Source organism: Dermacentor andersoni, chromosome 1 (assembly GCF_023375885.2).
Source record: "Dermacentor andersoni chromosome 1, qqDerAnde1_hic_scaffold, whole genome shotgun sequence".
Taxonomy (NCBI): Eukaryota; Metazoa; Arthropoda; class Arachnida; order Ixodida; family Ixodidae; genus Dermacentor; species Dermacentor andersoni.
In genome coordinates, this window is record NC_092814.1 from 298,240,422 (window position 1) to 298,265,581 (window position 25,160).

Here is a 25,160-nt window from a genome sequence, read left to right on the forward strand (position 1 = left end):
CATTAATAAAAGTTGATAAGAGGGGATCCGTATTTCACAACGGCTCATTTATTATTCCATTCTTATCAATTCTTATCAGCTGAGTGGCCGATCCAAGTGATAACGGTGGCGAGCGGTGGCGAGGCCTCGTCTGAGCCCATGGCAAAACGCGAATAGAATTTAAAATGACATGAGGATATCGTTACGAAAATTGGCTCCTGATATCGGGAAGTGGCCTGGATTGATTTTATTTTCCCAAGTGCCTCACAGGGCTAACAGAAAAGGTGCGGGAAGCACCGAAGGTTCAGGGTAGATAAGACTTACCTCGTGCCCTTTTCAGTTTAAGAGAAGGAAGTCTTACCTTTTTCAGATACCCGTAAGACAACACATGAACCTTCAGTCTCCAAGTAAGAAGCTCTCCCCGCAGAAGCCTCATGATTCGATATTATTTTCTATTCGATTTGACTTTTCGATATTGGCAAAGCGTATCTCATCAGGGGTTCTCCCAGAACTTTGAACAGAGTGTATTTTTGCCATGATCGAATCCCTCAACCAGCTTACACGGGACCTTCGTAAGCGGCTGCGAGTATTTGGGAGTTGGTGAGAATTTTGTCTTAGCGTTGACTGCAAACGCTACACTACGATTACATCAGTCCGAACGCATGAATTAAAGCAAAGCTCGGGCAACTCTATCGTCAGCAGTTTCGTAGTTCATGTGAGCGTGTTTGGTGGCACTATAGCATCAATATCTATGCATGGTTCCACTTCCAGCGTTTCCCAACTACGATTCTGACGGGCTATAGTTATCTGTGCGCTTAGACACGAGGCGATATCTTAAAGCGCCAACTGCCCAACACTGGGCGCAAGTGGCCAGGTGTCAGTTTAATGCTCGTTAGCCTAGGAAGGTTGACGATGAGTTATTCCATACCTTGAACAAAGTGATCTTAAGCCGATCCTTTGCAGCGTCCGCCGGCGCATGCTTGGCTTGCATCTCGGAGCCTCCCGTCGGTTGGCATTTCAGCAGACGGCCTGTTCAGGAATGGGGAGGAATAAACTTCCCAACATTTCATTTATTTTCAGGCTAACGAAGTTCGTGGCGATGTGACTAACGTCCTTTTGCGAGCGAGCCCGACAGTGGTCCTCCACGCAAGGCGGCGTCACACACACAAGCGCACAGAGCTTGCCAAGTCACTGGCGGCCGCGCGGGTCCTTGCAAACGCACTCGTCGACGGGGCAATTGGGAGGGAAGCTCTTTATCACATGACCAGCCACGGTGGAGGCACAGCAGTCCCCACCATCCCAGTCGCAATGCTCCTGGTTGTTAGCGGCGTCACACCAGCCGTCTCCTATGTATTCCTGAGTGGGCATAAGAGAGGCGCGAAAAGACATGAGTTACAACCGACGTTTGCTGCACGTTAATACGGGTTCATATTCCCGAGGTGTCACCAAACAGGATCAGCGGATATTCGCAAACTCGCACGAAAAGTCAGACTCCGAACACTTACTTTGTTACACTTGCGCCGGCATTCTATAGAGTCCGTATCCGGGTGCCAAAGGCCTGCCCCAGAGCAGACGATGGCCTGCGCCAGTGAGAGATGCCGGCTGTCTTGGGAAAACACCGGCTCGTAGTCTGGTTGATGGCAGGTCACATTGCATGTTGAACCTTAAACGATACGATCTAAATTTCAGCTTGAATCCGTGCACATACCATTGACGCTATCTAATGGTTATATTTTATATCAAATTTGCGTATTCGCCGCAGTGTATCAGTGGCTATGGCATTATAATGCTGAGCACGAGGACAGGGGTTTGATTCCCAACTCCGAGAGCAGCGCTTCAAATGGAGCGGAATGTGAAACGCTTGGGTTCCGAACAATGGGGCGCCCGTCAGAAAGCTCCAGGTGGACCTAAGTATACCGTATACTCGACACCACCCTCTCCTTCTCTCCGCCCTTTTACGGCGCTTCTCTCATAGGTTGTGCCTCTCAGATCCGAAGCCTTAGGCTTTATGTTTTTAAAACTGTATTGAAATTTACGAAGCATTGCGTGCTATACGTATCCCTTATATCACTAACGGTCGTTGCTCTGGAGCCTGTAGAAATAGACTGCAGCCGGTAGACGAAAAGCAATGAATCTGTCATCTTGAATGCAGCGATCACATAATCCTATAGCACGTACGTAACATTTGCACGGAAAACGACTTCGAGTTTAGCGCATTTGATCTGGTGGCCACAAAATTCAGCTACAAAGTCACGAATGTGTCACTTGGCACTGAAGATAGCAGGGTGCACGTCAGTGGCAAATATCAAAAGTGCGGTATGAGAACAATAGACAGGGACGCTGATAGTTCGCTAAGTATTGACACTGTTTTCTTCACATGTTTAATAGAGTCAGCAGAGCTAAGTATACGTGCTTCAAGAGCTCGACAATGTTATATTTCCGCAGAAAAATTAATATTACGCGCAAATAAATCAATTCGCCCGGCCAGCTGCGAGTAGCCAGTGCCTGAGCAATCGGTGGGTAGACATCCCCTATTCCTTCGGGAAAGGGACATTCTCCGGCTATTCCGAAAGAAAATCAGTGTTTTTTTCGGCAAATTATTGTATCTTTAATGCGCACACGTCACTTCCACGTGGGGAGTTCTTGTGGTTTTGTGACGTCGCATGACAAATAGCAAAGCCAGAAAACATTTTGACCAATCGCGGAAGGCTAATGGTGAGAAATGCGTAGACTAGGAGGGAATTTTTTTTTGTTCGGTCTAATCACGCATAGTCAGCGTGCATGTGTCATATAAAATGGGGAGGTTTCGCGGTTTTCGTAACGTCGCGTGACAGACAAGCGAATTGGGGGTGGCCTGAAATGTGCTTGACCGATCGTGGAGGACTGATTGCAGAAATCGAATAGAAACAGTTTGGAATAGCTTTACGTTATAGCGCCACAGGGCTCTGTAACGTATAACTACTCCAATCTGTTTTGATTCCAATTTCCTGACGTCAAATTTACGTAACTGTCGACGCAAGAATCGGGCCTTGTCCCACACCAACAGTATGAAACAACCAATCAAACGCTCTCCTCGTTTATAGGAGATAACTTTTGTTTGCTTTCAAAACGAATAGTATTGCCTTTCTTGACGAGTTTTTTTGGATCAAAAATAACTTACAGCGCAAAGGACAAGGACAGCGATAGACGACATAAAGGTATGTCGTCTATCGCTGTCCTCGTCCTTTGCGCTGTACGTTATTTTTGATCATGAATTACCAACTAGCCCAAGCAACCACCCTAGTAGAGTTTTTCTTATCTAATTGACTGACGAGAGCCAAGGAGCACGCAGCAGTGGAGAGGGTAATACTGCAGGGCAAATTACTCAAATTATACACTAATTACATACAATTAAACTCAAATAAATTCATTCTCATCGGCAGCTCCGAGTAGCCAGTGCCAGCATGGTCGGCAGGCGGTGATCTATTTTTTTTCGGAATGGGGCAGTCTCTGGATATTGCAAAAAAAAAAAGTTCAGTTTTGTTCGACCTATTGATATCATATTTAATGCGTAGACGTCACTATGACGTTATGAGTTCCCGCAGTTTTGTGAAATCGCGTGACAGACAGGTGAAGTGGGCGCAGCCAAAAAAGCTTTTCGCCAATAGCGGAGGGCTAATGGCAAGAAAAGGTGACGAAACGGAAATAATTGTTTTTCTTTTGTTTGGTCTAATCGTGGATAATCAGTGTGTACACGTCACATCAGGTGGTGAGGTTTCGCGGTTCTTGTGACATTGCGTGACAGACAGCTGAAGTGTGCGAGACCCAAAAAATTGTTGGGTAGTTGTGGAGGGCTGATTGCATAAATGGAATAAAAACATTTCGAGTAGCTTTACGTTATAGAGCCCTTGTTCACTGAAGATCCATTTTATTGGGATTTTTAACCTTCCGTTGCACGCCGCCGCGGTTTTGGACCAGCCACCGCAAGCTAAGCCAGGGCAAGCGGGCTAATCGCCGACGACTGCACCACTCTCCTCTCAGACACTCTACTTTCACAGCCCTAGCTCGGCCCTACCGAAACCCTCTCCACTTCTGCATAGACTTCCCCTCTTGTCAGCCAATTAGATAAAAAAAAAGGCTGTGAAGGTAGGCAATGCTATTCCCTTTGAAAGGAAACAAAAGTAACCTCCTGTAAACGGGGTAAGTGTTTGATTGGACGGTTTAAACAACGTTGCGGGTCACCGCCCGATCCTTGCGTCGGCGCCTAGGTAAATTTGACTTCAGGAGATTGGAATAGTTTTACGTCATAGGGATCCTGCACAGACTGAGTTAACGACGTGGCTTAAGCCACGGCGCCTTCGAAAAGAAGGTTGTGTGATAATTCTTTACGAACCAACGCTCGTTGTAGCACAACGAAAGTGGATGACACCCGAGCGATTTCGGGGTTCAGGGCAGCTGAGGTGGCTAAAACTGCACACAGGAGGGTCTCTGTTCCAAACGCCATCCAGTTCGCACCTTAGTTCTGCTGTCTGCATAAAGACGGAGATGAGAGTAAATGTTACTTTAACTTCTGCACATAATAACGCACGAAATGTTTATTTAAAACATTTACTGATCAGGAAACAAAAAGGTCAAAATGAATTTAGGTTTGATAAGAGAGAGACGAAGCAAAGGCAAAACCAAACAGGGCGTTTGGCCAGAACAAAGAAACTTGTTTTGCTACCCTACACGGGGAGGTGGGAGAAGGGTAGGCACAAGGATATGAAGGAATTAGGGGAAAAAAGTGGCAGTTTATTGCGATAGCAAATGAGTAGACAGCTATACAAAGTAATGATAGTAGTTCTATCGGCCGCACAAACTTGGAAACATTCGCTTACTAACTGAATTAGCAAGCATGGTGTCAGCGCGCACAAGCTAACATGAACCCACCACACTATATGAGCGCGGACACGCTATCAAAACGCTTGTGTGAGCAAGCGCGGCAGCAGCAGCGAGCGAAGTGACTTTCGTGCGGCCTATCGCTTCAACGCAAGAGCGGCGAGAACACGGAGCGCACAAAGGTATGAGCCGTCTGCTTGCGCCCTTTAAAGATACGGCGCGCGCGACCGTGCTACGTAAGCACTTGCTGGCGGAGTCAAAACCGCCGCCCCCTCCCTCCCGCACTGCCTCCTCGCTTTCCTCCATAAGGCTGTTTCACATGACGCGATTGGGGCGAAAATTATCGTTCAGCCGTGCACGCCGCAGAGCGATTTTCCCTGACAGCCTTCACGTGCGTTTGCGGCAGCGCGATTTCCGTCGCAGCGATGCGCAAGGTTGCCTCCTGCTCACGAAGCATCCATGCCTGCATCGTTAAATAAAAGAAACGTGGCAACTAGTCAAATATTCGAATTTTCCTATTGTTATTCGATAATAGAATACGTACACAATTTTTTAATGTCTAAAAGCGTTGATACTTTACGACAGCTTGCAGATGCGGTGAGTGAGTATATGACACAACACCGCAAGTGTGAGCGCACGGCTTATGCGGCGTCAGTGGGGTGGTTCCGTTTAGTACACTCTAATTTCGTTGTTACGATGGAAGCCAAAACTTTTTTTCCTGGATGAGTATTTGCTTTTGCAGAAGAACAAGCTGCTATTAAGTGTACATGTATAAGCAGCTGGCGAAATTTGTAGCGATGAAGAGGTTGACGACGGTGGCGATGAAATGGGTACGTGCCTTATGTTGAAGCGGCGTCCTTCTCCCGACCTGGATAGCGGACAGCTTCTCCTTTTAAACGAATTGTGTAAGCGGAAGAAAAGAAAAATGTTTATCAAGCTCCTAAGCCGCGAACGCTGGTGGGTACGCTCTATTAAAGCATAGCTAAAACTGGCGCGCGACATTGCTCCACAGAGCTACCAACGCGCGGTAAAACAGGAAAGCATTTTTAAGGCGCTTTGTTTCGTCACAAATTGCCCCTCCCACATCGCACCGATCATTGCGACTCAGTGACGGCGCGACCAACTTGTTGGAATCCAGTCGCGGAGGGCCCACGACGTTGCGGCGGTCGCTGAGCGACGGAATTTGCTGTGGCGCTGACTGAAAATCGCGCCGTGTGAAACAGCCTATAAGCGGCGCGCGAGATTGATCCGCGATCGTAAGTTCCCCTTGTGCCTGGTCGCTAAATTCGCAGTTGCTGCCAGAGCACAACGCCGCCCTCCCTCCCATTCCCCCACGGCCTTTCGCGCGACGGAAGACGGCGCGTTTGCCCTCCGCTTTCTTCCGTCGCGCGCGCCAGTTGAGCCGCGATTGTCGTCTTCCCTCGCGTACTTTCACTCCCACATACAACATACGACGCAGGGCGACGGTATGCTGTATGCAATCACGGTAAGCAATCTCTTAACACTCTGCAGAAGACAAAACGATGCTGGCTAGCTAGCCATAGACCTGCGGGAAGCTTCGTATAAAATCGGTTCGCGCTGTGTGCGAGATTATGCATATTTTCTTTCTATTTTTGATCGACCTCTATTCTTTTCTTGCCACGTGGCGCACTCAGGCGCGGTTCTGTGCACCTTGCTTTTCTCGGAAGTTCGCGAGTTCGCGCTGCTGCTATTTATGCGCTGCTCTCGCAATGCACGTGACGCAGAAGCGCTACACGTTTGACGTCATCTCGTGGGCACACCAATGCGCTTCATCAAGAAGGGCGCGCGGGTTTTTGAAGGTTTTAGCCTGCTTACCGGCATACATCGGTGTAATACTTTGCAAACATGATCGTCGCAGCGTGATAAGCGCACCCCGCTTGTCTGTTTGCAATACATGGACCTGGTGAGAGGCTCATTATGGCGGTGTTTTATTTTATGAGGCACTTATATGGCAATAACGCAAAAGAGACGGCATGGCGTAACGAAAACCCATACAGACAGAGAGGAGGGCGAGGCTATGGAATGGCTTAAACGTTTAGGAAACGATGGACAATAGTGTTTCAAGGCCTCACTATCGCGTGCACGTAGACTTTTGTGAGTCCGCTACTCAGTCACAAAACACCTCAACCTCCAGTTTAACGAAACTCACGCAAAAGCGCGCAGCTTCTGCCGTCTCTAAACACAAAGTAGCTTCACTCCATGGCTACAGCCCTGTCCTTCGTTTATGGACATGAACGTGGTTCCTAGCACTCACACCAACAAGGTCAGAGTGATCGACCCCTCCTGCCTACAACCAGCGGAGCTGCACATCAATGCGGGCTTACAGTGGGTGTGCCCGGACAGGTGAGGGTGCAGATAGAGCCCGCGTACCAGGAGTCTGTGCATCTGTAAAGCCCTGTGTACACGGACGGAAATGATGGGCAGGCTACTGGGGTACACGCTGGTCCGGTCCACGCGCCGGTCTCGCTGCACACCAAATGGAAGGCTCTCCTGCGGACGGAAAGGGATGAGCAAATTCACCTTTATATTTCAGGAGGTTCCACTGCTTACACTGGACCATGCACTCACCGTTGCCATTTACTAACTTTGACAAAACGGGTAGTCTCGCTACAGAGTATCTCAAAACCTCAACTGGAAACAAAGTACTAACAACCTAACAGTACACGAAGAAGGAAAATTTAGGACTATTTGATTTCTGAACGAAACTAGGTTACCTGTGTCAACAGAACTGCTTGCTGACCTAATTGGTGCTTCCTAAGAGACATGTTTGTTGCCGCAAGTTAAAACACACACAAAAGGAATACACATAGAGGAGAACACGGGCGGCCCTTCCAATCACGCAAAGTAAATCAGTTGGAAGTGCCGCCCGTGTTGTCCTCTATGTGTCTTCATTTTCGGTGTGCTTTAACTTGCGGCAAAAAAAAAAGAAAAAAACATGTCCTTTAGTTACCGCTGAAGCTGCGGACGCCGAGTGCGTCAGGAACAGAGAAAGTACAGTTAAGAAATAGGCACAGAGAAGTACATGGCATTGAAATGTGTATTACCCATGGAAGAGTAGGTTTAGAGAGCATGAACCAGAAGGCAAGGAAAATATTTAGCCGCAGAGAAACGGAACACAGCTCCACCACCGTACAGAATCTAAACCTTCAGATGACGCAAAGCTCTCGGTCTACAGCACGTGCGTCTCGAAGAGCAAGTTGGAGTACGAGTACGAAAACGGGCGAAAGAAAAAAAAAAAGACGGTTCGCTTTAAAACGGCAGATAAGGGCAAAGAAATGAATTCGTTTATTAAAGAAATTAAGCTCTTGAATGCGTATATTTGTTGCAGCGAGGGCATTTAGGTATCGCTTGTTGTTTCGCTGCGTAATTCCGTAGAGAACAGAGGCGACAATCGGCACGTTTGCAAGGTTAGTACGGATACCCATAGATACGTATACGCCGACGCTATATATATGTGCTAAAATGAACAAATGAAAAAAAAAAAAGCTAATGTATGTTGCCCTGTGCAGAGCCACGTCGTGCGTTGACGTAGTTTCTGTGAAACGGATATCTGCAGAAGACCTCGAGAAAGACCGCTTCTGAGGTAAAAAAAAAAATTGCGAATCCCATGGGCTGTGGGTATCGGTTTCCGCGAAGCTTTCACTGGTGTTTGCGAGTAACGCAGCTCTTCTTTAGCGGCCATTTGCAAATACAAAGTACTCGACCATGTTGAGCACATTTTCACAGGGATACGCCTCAGCCAACGTAAGTGTATCATAAGATACGTCTACATATATACTCCAGAAAGTGGACTGGAAAACGACGCTGCGGTAGCTCAACTCGTAAGAGCGTCGCACGCTCCTTGCGAAGACATGGGATCGTTCCCCACATGCGGCCGGTTTTCTTTTCATCCATTTTAATTTCCATTTATTTATCATTTATTTAATTCAATTAGTAAGCACAAGCAATTTTTCTTATGTTGTCCTTCGTGTCCTTGTTAGCCTCTTATGATATGATTAATAATAATTGGGGTCCTCGGTTCCCTTTCTTCTCGTTCAACGTAAACCTATGGCACTTCAACGTACGGATCTGACGCATGATGACAATGGAACGACAAAGAAAAATGACGATGGAATGACAATGACTGCATGATTACAACGGCGTGACGTGATGGTGTAGCAACGAGGAGGAGAGGAGACAAAGGAGAGGAAAGACAGGGAGGTTAGCCAGTGTAGGTACCGGCTGGCTACCCTGTGCTGGGGAAAGGGGTAAAGGGAATAAAAGGAGGAACGAGGAAATGGCGAACAGAATGACTGCGACGGAATAATGAGGAAGGCACGACGACGGAACGATGACACGGCAGCGCAACGAAGCGACGACGACATAATGCCGACGGAATTACGACGACAGGACGACGATGGCATGACGGTGGCGGAATGATGACGACCGAATAATGACGAAATAATTAGCCATAAATGAAATCATGGTGTTTTCGAGCTCGGAGATATTGGAAGGCCAGAAAATGTCAAACGACTTTGTCGTTCGGGAATTCTAATTTGCGACTGCTTTTTACCGATCCACGTAATGACGCACGTTGTGAGACACAGGGAATCGCGATGATGTATCATTTATTCGACTGTACAAACATGAAAACTGCATCATGTTCATCTTAAAACACAGTATGCTTGAAAGAAAGACAGAAAGAACGAAAAAAAAAAAGAAATGCTTGTCACTAGTACTTTTTGTTGGCGTGGCCTTTGACGTGGTATCCAGTCTTGCAGTGAAACCGGCACTTGTGGCCGAAGTGGAGGTGCTCGGAGCCGCGACAATTAGCCATGACGGCGTGCGGAGGAGCAGACGGCGCTGGGCAAGACACGTGGCACTGGTGCTCAGGCTCGGACCAGCGGCCGTCCTTCTGACATACAATACTTGCCTGACCCCCGGCACTTCCTGCGAATACAGGTAGGTCACTATTACGGGTCAGGCGCAGAAAAATATTCCAATATAGCGCAATCAATTTGTAATGATACAACTTTATTGACACACCGGAAATAACGATCGGGCACCCCCTACCACAAATCAGTCCAGAGAAAAAACCAACAAAGTAAAATTTCACTTAACGAGTGCATCTGGTGTGGGCTGGAGTAATCGCGTAGGGTGCACAAAGGGCTATCCACGCATTGGCGGGCAGTTTCATACAATCCAAAGGATAGCTCTTAAAGCCCGTGAAGCGACTAGATGCGATTAGTTACGCGATGTTGAAGTGCCGCCTACCGCGGAACCAATAAGATATTTATCATCTCGGTAGCCTTTTTTTTTTAAGGATATATGTACACCGCTTTCCATAGCTGCGGCCCTTGTCGTTTGAACGCTGGTACAAAGGTGAGATATTTCACAGTTTAACTTCTACTACGCAGTTGTTCTACGCTGTGATGTAGGTATGCTCCCATACTCATATAGGACATGCTAAAAAGGGACTAAATAGGTTTAACAGATAAGCTAGTTTGACTGCATAGTATCAAGACAACAAAACGCAGTGCTGTCCTTACCGGAGAGCGTAAATATTCCTGGGCGGCCGATATGAGGTCATTCCTGATACAAGGCGGTAAAAAACCATATTGATTGGATTTAGGGGTATATATATATATATATATATATATATATATATATATATTCATTTTAACTACATACATTGCCACAATTGTTTCACCACGCGCCTATGAGGCGATGCGTTGACTATATAAATGAATGCTTGGAATGAGTTTTTTTCCAAGCTGTACCAGAATGAGACGATTATTACCTGCGCAATCATGTACCCAAAGTTAAAAAAAGTTAACGAGAACGCGTTCACACGGACGAAGCTTCTAAGGAAACCAATAGACTACAAAAAAAAAAAAAAAACGACCCTCAAATTGCTCTTTCATGCAAACTCGAGTGACCAAGCGAACCTTTGTAATAGCCCCTAATGTGTGTCTGTAGTCCCTATTCAGAGGAAATACGGGGAAGACGGGAGATGGAAATTTAAGACGATGAGCAAAACGAGAACAAAGTAAAAAGCGGGAGCCAACGTTTCCACAAGTGGACTTGTCTTTTTCAAGGCGACATGTGCTTTCCTCAGCCTAGTGTTTTTCCCAACCCAGTGCTTTCCTCACCCCATCTCCCCTTCTTCTAAAGGGGAGATGGGGTAACTCGGGTGGGCGATGCAACGACTGAGGGTGTTTCAGCGGGGAGGGTGTAAAATTGAAAAGAAAGGTGTGCTTTTCAACGCAGGTGTAGGAATGTGAGGTAGCGCCGTGTGTCAGACGGTTGACGCCTCACTGTAGGATGGATGGAAACAACTTCATTTTAAACCCGGCAAAGTTTAACGACCCGAGCTCAGCTCTCCCATGAGGGGACTTCGAAGCCTTGCCTCGTCGCCGCTTCTCGGGTCTGCTGGACTGCCCACTCTTGTGTCTTGAGGTTGGAGCTGCGCAGAGCGGCGGCCCACTTCGACGCAAGAGCCTCCGGAGCTACTGCCATTTTAGCTGATATAACAGGACACTCCCACAACATGTGTGAGAGCGTCGCTCTAGTTGCCTGACACAACTTGCAAAGAGCAATCGGGTATTGCGCGGAGAAAATGTGCCGCAATCGCACCGGACTAGGGAAGGTTTGTGTCTTCAGTTGTCGCCAGACAACTGCCTGGCGACGTTTCAGTTCGGGGTGAGGTAGGGGTAATATCCGCCTGCCTAGCTGGTAGTGTTTGGTGATGTCGTTGTATCTGACCAAGCGTTCTCGCATGCTTCGAACCAGGAGTTCCGAACTAGAAGAGGCGGTCTCCGTTTCTGCGCGGCAGGTCAGTTCTCGCGCAGTGCGGTGTGCTACCTCGTTCAAGTTAGGAGGGCCCTCGTCGGTGGGGGTGGTGACATGCGCTAAGAACCACACGATCGCGGTGCTATCGAAGTGCTGTCGACCAGCTTTCCTTAGGGTCGGGAGAGCTTCGGAGGAAATGCGCCCCCACGCGTAGTGACGAACTGCGGATTGTGAGTCACTAAGAACTACCTCGCAGAGGGGGTCGGTAAGCGCAAACGCAATCGCAACCAATCGCAACCGTGCTGACACTACACGCGTGCCCGAGCCGGGAGTTAACGTCTACGACTACCGCCGTGAACCGGTGTTCTCGTGTGTATTCTGCCGCGTCTACGAAGCGCGTAGTCCTCTTCCCACCAAAGAAGCGCAGCAATGCCTTGGCACGGGCCTAGCGTCGGCCCCCGTTATATTAAGGGTGCATGTTTCGAGGGTTGGGGGGTGGGGGGGGGGGGGGCGATTATCTGCTCCGCTGGAGGTCAGTGATCGTTCATCTTTCTGCAAGAGTGAATAAAAGAAGCGGCAGAAAATGGTGCTCGTGGAAAAAAATTAATAAAGTGAAATAAATATATAAATAATAGAACCAAAGAAAGGGAGGAAATAAAATAGAAAACAATACACTAAGCAACTAAATGAAAAATAACTAAGTGCTCTTGCCTATAGCATGAAATTTAGCATAGCGAATATATTATAAAGCTCCCTTTGGAACGTTTATGCCTATTGACTGCAATGTCTTCGATATATGGGCGATATATATATGGTTCTCTGTATTTTCTGTTTCGCGAAGAACGGAAATTTGGCTGTAGGATGTAGAGTTTAAGTTCAACAAAGTTATGACCTGCTTGGCTGAAGTACTTGGCGAAGGCTTTGGGAAATTTTTTGGCTGCGTCCGCACGATGTCCGTTTAACCTGACGTTCATTGATAGTTCCGTTTCACCGACTTATTGTTTCCTACAGAAGTAGCAGTCTGTCAATGTATATGCATTGACAGACGAACATACAGAAGCCAGACGAACAATTGCTGCTGAACTATTGGAAAGGGCCAGGATGGATCCCACATTTGTGTTGAGCGCCACAGCCGAAGATGAAGACTGGTTCTACCAATATGGTCCTCAAACGAAGTGAAAAAGCGCGCGAGGTAACGGCTCACGTCCTTCAGAAAAGTGAAGCAACAATCAGAAAACAAGGGCAACGCTGATCGCATTCTTCAGTATAGAGGCTCGTTACCGCATGAATACGTGACTTTAGCACAAAGAAATAAACCAAACTTCTGCAATGACGCTCTGAAACGTTGGCGCCAAGTAATTAAACAGCGCGGTTTTGATTTGTCGTCCTCTGGACAATGATTATTGTTATACAAGAACGTGAGACCCCACACTGCGGTATCAGTCCATAATTATACGGCCAAACACCCATATTCCTGCTCCTATACCTCCACCATATCCACTTGACCTGTCGCTGTGTGATTTCTATTTGTTTCTCTGTGTGAAATTGCTGTTGAAAGAAAAGTGTCATGAAGATATGGCCGCAATCCAAACTGCTGTGACTAATGTGCTGAAGAGCATGCCAGATTAAGCTTTGTCGGCTTGCTTTCATGACCTCCAGAAACGGTGGTAGCTGTGTTTAGATAGCCGAGGGGACTACGAGTAAACCTAGAGTCATTAGTTTCTAAGTTGAATAAATACTTTTTACGAGCTCACTCCTGGAACGTTTCTGACAATGGCTGTAAAAACGCCTCCAACCTGTTTCTTTTTCTTCTTTGATGACTGTGCAGCGTGTTTATATATACTGGTATGGAATGTGGAAGGCCTACCAGGTGTACTGCAAGGTTACCTCACCTTTAAACCTGGCCGGTGGCCTGCACTTGAAGCTGCAGGTCTTGCCAAACGTGGTACCGTCGGTGCACATCGGATCGGCGTGCGCAATCAGCGGCGTTTTACAGTCCACCGGCTTGCACAGATTCTCTGAGCCAATCCACGTGCCGCCGTTGCACATGAGACGGTCGCCACTGTCGTCGCCGGCGAGAACGTAGCCCTCGTCGCAGCGAATCACACACGTGTCTCCCTCTTCTTCCCCCTCGCACAGGAGGCGGGCGTTCCTCATGGAAGGCTTGGCGCAACGAGGTCTCTCGCAGCTGTAGTTCACACATTTCTCCAGGGCCGGGTGGTAGAGCTCCTTGGAAGAACAATGGGACACGGCCACAGGGTTCAGAGTCCTAGAGGACCTCAGGCGCACGGCCCCTATCGAGATGTCTGGAGCTGTGAAGTTGATGCGTACGGACCTAGTAAGGCGGAACGGCTGAGTCAGGTCATGAACCACGCGAACTTCGATGGGATTCGCCCGACATGACACGCGTCGCGAATCGACGAACTCGTAGACGGTCTGGTGGTCGCCTCCGGTGGAGCTCTCGTCGTGAAGCAGTTCCACGGTCAGTAAAGGCAAGGAGAGAGTAGCCAGACCCTCGGACGCGATGTAGACCTGCACGGCCACCGCCACCACTGGTCTCTCGAAGGAGGCGATCAACGTGTAAGCAGACGCTTCAGGTACGTCGCACGGGTGCCACGAATGGTTGGTGCTGAGGTCACGGCCACATATCTGCGGAGTCGATGAATATCTCACAGCCCGAACTCAACCACTCCTCACTGATCACTGTCTATACTACACAGGAACAACATAGGCCATATTCGTTCCAACTACTGTGCTAAATACCCTGAAGATTCGCAAACTCTTCATGATTTCCCACAAATGATACAAACCCGCACGGAATCACTTGCTGCTATTCCTCTCAATAAACGTCCCTGATTAAGGGCAACCACCTCTACCGAAGGGCTACTAGGACGCATAGACAAGATACATAAAGGCAGTCCTTGGGTCGCCACCACGAGTCGCATGAGACACTAATGTTCCCTCTCTCTGTCTGCCGATATGTTGCGTGTTAGCTCAAGTTTACACGCACTATTGGTTCATGTCACCTTGATATTGAGACTGATGCTGAATATTTTATCGCTAATATGAAGCAATATACGACGATTCATCAGTGTATCGTGGTTACTGTTTCTTTTGTCTTGGCATTGCAGGAAACGACCAAGCACTCAAGCACAGCGTAGTACCAAGTAAAGGCAATTCAAGGGGTTTAAGAAATACGCAGAAAAATGCTATGGGTACTCCAAAGCCCGCAAATAAAAAGAAGGATTATATACACGCAGCAAGTAATGAAGAGCACGACAAAGCTTCATCTTATTTTTTAAGATTGGTCAGTGACCTCTTATATTAATGATACGCACAATGAAGCATGCAAATTGATCCACACAACAGTAGCTAATATCAAAAGTATGTGGATAAAGCTATATATGAGGCGCCACATAAAAGCGACCAAAGGTCAGTATGGGATGAGAGCCACAAATGGAATTTCCTAGTGCTCGTCCTCTCAGCATCCATCTTAGTTACTAGGGCACGTTGCCGGGCCAGTTGGTTTGGATTCACACTAGACACGGAGCAGCGCAATATGACGGCTATCAATAATAAGAATAGCGCTGTGTATGTGTCTTTGTTATTCTTGGTCCCTGTCGCATTGCACTGCTCCGTGTATATTATGCACCCTTAGTTGCCTAAGCTTGAGTCTGTTCTGTCTTCACCCTCGCCTAAAGAATGTTGCCTGTGAGGATCTATGTTGCCTGTGATGGCCTATGTACCATATACGACGCCGGATGCCCGGCTTAAATTAATACAACAACGAATTAGTGGTGAAGACACCGTGAAAGTGAGTCACTGTAAGTAGATCGCATAATGAACATAAAATGCGTAAAAATTACGCGTGAAGCACATATGAGCTGAGTCCTTGCCTGATCCTTTGGCGGAGGACCTAGAATCGCTTCTGGAGGACAATCGGTCCTTAGTATGTCAGCTGCAATGTGAACAGAAGATGCCCACTGGTCGAAAAATCCGGGTGGAGTGAAGAATCCGCAGTCCCTGACGTTACTTTCCCGTTCTGAAGATTCGCAGACGCCATCGTCTTCGTAGGCGTAGCACATGCTTGGCGAACCTTTGAAAATAGAAGAGAGCCTGATAAGTGTCACAGGCTTTTCATTTTTTAAGGTGATGTATAAGTATATGTATGTGATGTATGTATGAAAGGTGCTGAATACACTGGCTAGGATTTGGATTGTGTAATACATTAGAAATCTGGACATGGTTTGCATATTTAATTATGCGCAATAGCAAAATTTACGCGACTCCTTGTATAATTAAGTTTATTAACTCAACCGAAGTAAGAGGAATACAGTCGGCGCACTGCTTTCTTGTGGGTACCCAAGGAGTAACCCATGTGATAATCAGGGCTTGCATTCACAAGAAAGTTCTGTCACGTGAACGCCAGCCGCAACTTTCCTTCACCACGGTGATCGCCTCGTCGTCACGCCCGTCACTCTTATAAACGGCGGACGCCCAATAGTCGGCCAGGTGAGTAGACGCTTTTACGCAAGGGAAGTTTCGGGAACGCGGGCCTGGTCTATTTCTAACTTCGGGGTTTTACGTGCCGAGCCACGATAAGATTATGAGGCACGCCATTGTGGGAGACTTCGAATTAATGTGGCCAACTGTGGTTCTTTAAGGTGCAGCTAAATCTAAGAAGATTAGTTCTTTTGGCTCGTCCAGTCTACGGCACACGGCCACTGGGACCACTTGGAGTAAGCCACTGTGAGAGGTTTTACAAACAAAAAACAGTTGAATGCAGTGAAAATAAAAAAAAAAAATGACCTGGTAAATAAGAACTGCCGAGTCACTATAGATTGCTGTGCCTCCCGATTTATTTACTCCAGCTATATGACGGTGCTAGTGGTAGAATCAAAGTGATATGCCGAAGCAATCATCTTATTACCTTGGTGCAAAAGAAGGTGGTTGTTGGACGGTCGAACATGTGCAGTGCTGGCGCTGAGAGACTTTATAACCAACTACTCTGTAAAACTGTGACGATCGCTGCAGTTTTCTTGTGTTTACTTCCATAACCCATTATCTAAGTGATCGCAGTTGCCACGAAGATGTAAAGACCTATAGTGCTGAGGCATCCGCCACGGCTGCCGGAGGTCGGGGATTCGGTTCCCGCCCCCGCCGGCCACCCATTGCATTATATGGGCACAAGCCTACCCCGTCCTGGCGCTCGGTTTTCTTCAAGGGTGATACGCTTGGGAAAGGAGCCTGCGTCCTTAAAAACCCATCAAAACCCTTGTGAGCATAAAAATGTAACACATGAAGAAACTCGTGCTTGTAAAGAGAATCTGGGCGGCTCCCGTGGCGGTAATTCCCCTTGCGGCATCCCAGTGCACTTATTAAGTGGGGACGCCCTCGGGTTCGGGACAAACACCCCTTTCCAAGCGTTGAGGTCCCAAAATGGCCGAGCAACCGAGTGGGGAGTGCGCTTGTACCTATTTTATTGGCAGGTACACGGCGGCAGCGCTCAGATGCCTCCCACTGCCACGGCGGATGCACTACTAGAAAGCCGTTTGCGGTTGGAAACACGCTATATATGGTAAACGTTCACTCCAAAACAGCCACTGAAAAAGGAGGCACTGTATGTAAAGGAAAGAGTTGCGTGCGCAAAGGCGTAGGGGCGACACCGTCTAGGTTATTCCCAGTCGCGTTCTCAACAGGCGCAATATCGAGGGCGATGTTCAGTGCCCCTAAAGAAAGAGGAAAAAAGAAAAAAATATCTACTCTACACGGAAACTATAAACAGTAGTCATTCCCGAATTATTTCAGAAGGCGTCGCACACAAATGCGCGCGACATACATCACTATCCAATAATGGCATACATGAAAAAAACTTGCCTTTGCACATAAACTTCTTTTCAAAGTGACATTTCGGATCGCAGCCGTCACTTGGACAAGTATTTCCGTCATCACATTCTTCCCCTCTGAAAAATTTAAAATACCAGCAAGAATTCCTTTTTACAATTGCTAAACAGTTTATGCGCCTTATCAGTCGAGATATAAATTTAAGGCGCGTTTAAATGGGCAGGCTCTGCAATTGCCACAGGATGCTCAGAAAGGAAATGCTCCCAAGGATATTATTCTCACTGATCAACGTTTCCATCCCCGCAGAAGCCTTGGCCGTGTGTGTAGAGAAGAGCAGGAGACAATTCGCTGCTCCTGCTGCCCATCCAAGCTTGGACTTCGTACTGGTACACGGCTCCCTCCTCGACCTCGCTGCAAAGATGCAGTCAATTGCTCGTCACGGACGCGTTGCAACTTTGACTTCTAGCTCTTTTTATACCTGTCACGTGTTTCTTTTTCCTTGGAAGAAATTATCAGGTTCTAACTGCCTAGTAAATTACTGTAATATAACCATTGTTGCCGATTTGGTCTGATGAGGAATGCTTAGAAGCAATTGATCCTTAATTATATTTTTGTGCATCATCAGCCATAACACCAGGTTGAGAACCACCACGTCACTGTTCCTTCACGCTCCTCGTGGCACATCGAGGGCCAGGTAGCTGAGCATGACTGTGCGCTGTTACGTCTCTGTCTACAATCCGGTCAATTGTACACGCCATATTAGCGCACGTGCGCAGCTCACTTCTCTTTATCATCATATTTTCTGGTTCTTGCTTTTTGTTGCCTCGCCCCGGTTTCTATTCGACTGCGTATACCAGCGACATGGAACAGCAAGCAAGGGACAAACTTCTCATGCCTAACTCCTTGAGCCTTTTTCATAGTGAATTTTTGAGCGACACCATTATAAAGAACAACAGAAATAAGCAGACTTCAGTAATTCATCAGCCTCTAACCCCGTTTGCTGCGACACCAGGCACTCTCAAACACAGCGACTGGTCTGTGTGCCCGTCTCTGACGACTCGCCCGCACGCGTGCACTCCATTCACCGCGTCCCTCTCTCGCTCTTTCCATTCCCCTTTTCGCATCCCCCAGCGTTGGGTAGCCAAACAAGACGTTTTTCAGGTTAACATCCTTGCCTTCTCCGCTGAGTAAGGGAAGCGGACCAATAGCAGACCCGGCTACGCGCTTCTCAGCCGGTTATCTACATTCATTGCGCTAGCTTGGCCCCACCAAAACCATCTCCAGTGCTGCATGCTCCTCGCCCCTTGTCAGCTAATACAATAAGAAATACCTGTCAAGATAGGCAATGCCATTCGTTTCGAAAGCAAGCAAAAGTAACCTTCCATAGACAAGGAGTGCGTTCGATTGGTCGGTTCAAACAACGCTGCGGGTCACCGCTCGATGCTTGCGTTGGCGGTTACGTAAATTCGACGTCAGGCGAATGGAATAAAACAGATTGGAATAGTTTTACGTTATAGGGCCCTGGAGCTTTAAACTTCTGTCACAGCAAAAGTGACACGGAGAGGACGAACACGGGTGATGTGTTTGTCTGTCTTTGTACCCTGTTTGTGGAAGCACGCCAAAAACTGTGGAAACCTGCCAGCTAGTGAGGCCGCAACTTTTTTTATAAGTGGTCTTTTATTTTTATAGCTCTCACTCTTGCCTTCCATTGGTTCCTTAATATTTTGTATTTATATTACAGTAAAGACCTTTATCGCCCCAGTCCCGCTCTGTTTTTGTAGCTCAAAAATTCTTCTCCGACGGGACACACGCGCACTAATCCTTATGTGTCTGATCTCTCTTCCTCGTAACCTAACTCTATAATAAAGAAAGCTTCTCTCTGGAAACTTCGCACTTGGGTGGCCCTTACCCCTTCGGTAACTTGGGCCTGGGGCCCAGCACCTGAAGACCGTGTGATGTGCCCAAAGGGCTCTGCGCCTGCGTCTGCGGTGAAGGTTCACCGTCTTCATTCATTCGTTTAATTGATTCATTCTTTGTTTACAACATATTTTACAAAATACAATCTGCTGTGGCTGTGTCCAAGGGCAGAGGCCACAAGGGACTACGCGCTTAGAGGTGGTGCCGGTATAGGGACAGATCCGCCCGCAGACTACGAACAGTTAATTACGGACAATAAGTTCCACAAGCCACTCGTGCAGCTTCTTCTTCTTCCTCAAAACAAACAAATGCGTCGCGTGTACTCTGATTTTACGTTTTCGGTAAGTTTCGAATGCTACCGATTGATTTATGCTAGAGTTATATGTTTGATACGATGTCGATTTCCTGTCAATTCAGCACGAATATGATACTCGTAAAAATAAAATCTAGAATTGCTAAAATTCACACTAAATGTTTTCGCTTTTTTGGCGAGAGGGCGTTAGAAGAAGAAGGCAGCAGTAGTGCGTTTTAGTGTGCATATATTTCAGCGGCATATAATGTTTCCAGGGCCAAATGCAAGATATATGAAAATGTGGCGTACGCACATGTCCGTGAAACGAAGGCCATCGGATAGCTTGGAGTCCGCTGAAGAGAAAGGCGGCTTACGGAAAACACGATAACGAAGCGGCTTGCACGTCGCACACGACGCGTGGTTCGCCGCCGACGTCACCTGCACTGCATCCACCGCAACCATTGGACTGGCGGCGACTGCGTGCATCTGAAAAATAAAAAAAGCGAGACGCGCCGAATAAGCTCAAGCAAACTTTGCGGTCACTGGGAACGAAATAAGCGCACCAGCAACCTCACAGAAAGTGCACATCCACAGCGGGATCGTCTCATAAGATAATGCGCAATACCGCGTAGAGACAAAGCCGGAACGGGAAATATCTAAAACAAAACACCTCTTATGATTTATAAATCGGTATATAGAGTGCGAATTCACACCGCTGCATGTACACTCACATAAAATATCACATTGTAGGCAAAACAGACTTATTGCAAATCTCTTCAGTCGCAGTTTTATACGAAGACACTTTTAGCTTTAGTTTTTTGTACAGCGCACAGACACACTAACATTTCGGTATCAGTATATCTATAGAAGAAAGTGGCAGTTTTGGCCCAAAGGTGAAGCATCCATTGCGATAGCAAATTGGTAGACAGCTATACGAAGTAAGGACAGTAGCTATATCGGCCGTATGAGCTTATAAACGTTCGCTGCACTAACTTAACAAGCATGTTGTCACGCATGCACGCGCAAACATGAACACATATCACTCGATGACCACGGAAAGACGCAGTGAATTAACGCTGGAGTGAAAAAGCGTGGCATCAGCAGCATCGAGTAAATTGACCTTTTTGCAGCCTCTCGCTTCAACGCGAACTAAACGGCGAGTAAAGAGCACAGGCGAAGCTGCTAGCCCTCGGCGCACCTAGACTCTGTACTCTTCGCAGATCGCTTTCAAGATAGAGCCCGGGCGGCGGCGCACGGCCGCGCTATACGCAGCCGCCGCCGGAGTAGGACGCCCCCTCCCCTCCCTCCGTTGCCTTGCGCGCGATGGAAGACGGCGCGCTTCTTCTCCGCATTCCTCCCTTGCGTACGCTAGATTGAGCCGCCATCGACAGCTCACCCTGACACGCTTTCACTCGCACGAACAGCATACGGCGCGCGGCGACGATATTACGCTCTTGGACTTTATACGGAACATCATGGCGACGGCGCCGGCAGAAATGCGCCTGGAGTGTCCATGTCATTGCTATCGTCATAACACACGGGATCGAGAAATCGCTATTAGCCCTTACTTCACCTGAAAAGTATTCGTGGTCGTAACTGCGACTACTGCTTGCATTCACGGCAGTTGTGAACTTTGAGTGGGCTCTAAAACGCCCACCTATGGGTATAGCACATATACATTTGACGGTCTCCGTCGTGAAATTTGCGTGAGCAACGCATAAAGGGGAATAACCATAATACACACTGCCTTGAACCAGATGTACAGTATAACCGACTGTTGCCAGAAAATGATGCGCGCCAATTTGAATTTTCATGCACATACCTTAACAAGTTCTTTGTCAGTGTGTAAGGGCATGGTGAAGGGCATGTCGCAGTACGCTGTCACGCCCTTGATGACATCTTGTGAGCCGTCGGCGTAGAAGAGAACGAGTTCTCGAAGCCCCTGCCGTGAGTTCCAGGGAAGCCAGATGGAGAGCGCCGACGGCACGACCGTGTGCTCGAACTCTAGGCTGAGCGTGCAGTCGCGTGGTTCATCGCACGACTCGGCGGCTGGTAGCCATGCGTTGTAGCTTAGCGTGCACGCTTCGGCATCCGGAGCTCCTACAAGGAGACGCATCCTTCCATGCCTTCATGCGATGTTTTTTGTGCACTAGCAAGAGGACTTTCGACAGCGGATATACACGCAAATCGCAGTCAGGGATGAAATGTTCTTTAAAAAAACTTCATCAACTAGTACGATACTGCCTAATGCGAAATTTGAGCACAGTTCTATACGTATTTTCATTTCGTGATATACTGAGGCAAATAATTTGAGAGAGACATGTAGCTGAGTCGGCGGTCGTCGAAAATCTGATGTGCGGGTCAAGCGCGTCGGCTTTTAATATGACTCGTCGAAGGTTCTAGCGTAATCGCTGGTGGCGCGTGGCTTACAGAATGCACTGCACAAATCGCGTCGCGCATATAGTGAGATTACAAAACAATCGCAAACCATGCCAATCGAAACGAGCGTGAACGAGACCAAACAAAGCAAACCAAACAAGCGTGAGCGAGAGCTGAAGCGAGCAGACGATGGTACAAAACGAGCGGTCCGGCTGAGACCAGTTAAGGCACACTCACACTATAGGCCGACCCGACAGCGATTTATGTCTACCGACTGTCGGCGACAGCGTTTTCTTTTTTTCCTTCGTGTCGGCGCCTCTGTCACATTCTACCGACGCCAAGCTCTCCGCTGACCGTCGGCAGATTGTCGGCGTCGGTACAGTGTGACAGAGTCGCCGTCACGAAGGAAAAAACGCTGTCGCCGACAGTCGGCAGAGCGAAATCGGTGTCGGGTCGGTCTAGTGAGAGTAAGCCTTAACTGGTACGCATCGAGCGTTTGGGCAGGTCCGCATGACACCAGTTTCCCGCGTGCACGTCACTGAAGTGGCCGCTCTAGTTGGTCGCCGGCGTTCATGGCTCGCGTCTTTCCTATACCGCTCCGCGTTCGCTCTTTCATCTTTCGCTGTGCTCGTTCGCTCGGTTACGCCGCCGAAGCCGCCGCCGCTGGCCGCACGAACGGGCGCTAAACGAAAAGCCAAATCGTTTAATTTACACATATATTTTTGCTCATGGGCGAGAGGAAAAAACGCCTAACTCGGCGGAGCAGTTACTTATACTGTGTAGAAAACATAGAAGACTTGCATTTGGCCAGCTCGTAAAGCTGCACTACTCTTAAATTCTTCAAAGAGGTTAAAAAGCATACTGCATAGATACGGTGCAGGAAAGCCCTGTTATGTGTCTGACAAGCTTGTAGATAAAAAAAAGAAAAACATGGCCATTTCAGTAACCATGGTTTAATTCCAAGTTCAAAAGGACGCGATGAACCGTCAGCTGCAATAAAGCAGCAATAAAGAATTGTGCACCTTAACAGAACTACCACGCGGTCAAATAATTTAGCCATTATTGGCCATAAATTCACGCGCACTCTGTCCCAGTGATCTGTTGCGATGTGTTTGTTGACGCATTACTTGCCTCCGATCGCGCTTTGCTCAATTTGAACTACCTTTGAATTACTTTCAATACGTTTTAGATACATATTTCTACTCTTGATTACCTGACCTGCCTGCGCTCGCTTCTGAATTAACTTCCGTGCATATACTCTATGTGCAATGTTTCCTACTATATGACCAATCCACCACACAAGTGTCCTGCTACAGGACTCTTTCATTATTACTAGAGTGATCACACTAACCGCGAACGGCCCATGGCTCTGCGAGGCATCGTAGTCTGTTTGAACAAGCAGGCACCCGGTATTCTCGTACTGTAATCTCTTGAGAGCCTGTTGCAGAATCTAAAGGGCAGGATTGGATGCCAGCAGACATTATTTGTTTATTTGCATACGTTCAGCATGGAATATATTTTGTGTAAAATGCAAAGTACTTTAGGAAAGCGAACTTCCCCTCACAAAGTCCCTTACTGCACAGGAGAGAGCTCTCACGAATGATCTGGGCTAAACACATGCATAGATACGCCTTGGAAACTGTGCAGAGGTTCACATGCACAGACCATTGCCTAAACATGTAAACATAGACACGTCCAAGAAGGCACGTAGTTACTTCATATCGCTTGAGGCCTTAAAGCCCGTGTCCGTGCTTAAAGACTGTGTGTCCCGCATTATCACGGCGAACTTACGTCATCATGTGGCTGACTGAATAATACGCATTAATTGCCGACAAGTGAGAACACGCATGTTTCAGCGATATACGAGTGCCCTCTATGAATACGATTATAATTGAATCAACCGTAGCGTCCATCATTACATGATCAAGACATCTGGTACGTGTCATACCTCCTATACATGGCGTTTATATTTTTTTAAATCTTAACATCGTTTAAAATCGGCTGTGTAAGATAGTACAATTCCGCTATTTCACCTGGATTACTTGAAAAGGTGGAAAGTACATGTACAAGAAGTAGAAATGCACTATTTCCTAATAACAAGTTCTGCTAAATAATTTTTAAGCTAACCGCTTTAGGAGCATACGCTGCAATTAGCGAATTCAAGCCGGTGGGTTCACAAGGCACATTCACTTGCAACAAATTTTGAAACTAACACCTGTTTCCAGATGAATGTCATCGAACTTGCTCCATATTGAACCGTTATTTTACATGCTTTTCTTTTTTTAAACAATATGCCTCCTTAATCAGTGCCGAACAAGTTTAACCGTAACACCAATGCAATTCATCGCGTAGGATTAGGGCAATGAAACGTCAGTCGATGCCCTCAGCTGATTTTTTTATCCGACTCTCATTTACGGGTTTGTGCGTCCGTGGAAATAAATCCCGCGGAAACATACTGCGCGCCAGCGCAGGATGAATAGTAGTCGAACGCCGAGACGTCTCAGTCTAACTCCGGTTAAGGCCAGCCCGAGAGGCGCGCACCGGTGGCTTGCCGAGCCTCCCAGGAATCCCTAGGGCCGGCGCCGTCGGCGGCCCGCCAAGCGAACTGCGTCAGGGAGCGGTTGTCGTCGCAGGCTGCGCACTCGCCCCTCTGCACACTGGCTGTCGGCGGGACCCAGGACAGGGTGACGCTGCGGCCCTCGACGGCCACCGGTGCAGGCGCCAGAGGCGGCTGACCTGGCCGGAACGCCTGCTCTGTCCGCTGCCAGGCGCCGTACATCAGGTCCGCGAAGCAGTGCATGCGTGCCGCCTGCTGGGCGCTGAACGTTTTCGTGCATGTGTCGTCTGCGCGCACGAAAACCAGCATTTGAGGACAATTTTTTTTAGCTCGGCAGGAGGCATTTTTTTTTTTCACATTCCTCTGCTTTCTATTTTCTTCATTCGGCGATCAGAACGCCTCGGCGACGCCTCCCGCCTTTTCTTTAGCAACATGTACAAGTAACTCAAATTTCAGTGCAATTGAAAGTGTGATACTTTAGAGTCGAAGCGGAGGCATAAAGTTCGTATTATTGCTACGGAGGAGCAGAGATTAAGCGCTGAG

At 47.8% G+C, this 25,160-nt stretch overlaps 1 protein-coding gene across 1 annotated transcript in view; it reads right to left on the reverse strand.

Moving 5' to 3' along the window:
* Positions 1–1,011: 1,011 nt before the first annotated feature.
* Positions 1,012–25,160, reverse strand: part of LOC126547704 (pappalysin-1-like) — a 73,028-nt gene continuing 48,879 nt past the window's right edge. Inside the window, exons 9-20 of the mRNA XM_050195659.2 lie at positions 24,602–24,904; positions 21,504–21,781; positions 19,995–20,167; positions 17,755–17,883; positions 17,506–17,591; positions 15,525–15,724; positions 13,521–14,277; positions 9,576–9,786; positions 7,182–7,347; positions 4,352–4,487; positions 1,485–1,642; positions 1,012–1,335 (exon numbers count right to left, since the gene is read on the reverse strand). Coding sequence (XP_050051616.1) covers positions 1,168–1,335; positions 1,485–1,642; positions 4,352–4,487; positions 7,182–7,347; positions 9,576–9,786; positions 13,521–14,277; positions 15,525–15,724; positions 17,506–17,591; positions 17,755–17,883; positions 19,995–20,167; positions 21,504–21,781; positions 24,602–24,904 — 2,765 coding nt within the window. The 3' untranslated portion in view covers positions 1,012–1,167. The remainder of the gene's footprint in view (positions 1,336–1,484; positions 1,643–4,351; positions 4,488–7,181; positions 7,348–9,575; positions 9,787–13,520; positions 14,278–15,524; positions 15,725–17,505; positions 17,592–17,754; positions 17,884–19,994; positions 20,168–21,503; positions 21,782–24,601; positions 24,905–25,160) is intronic.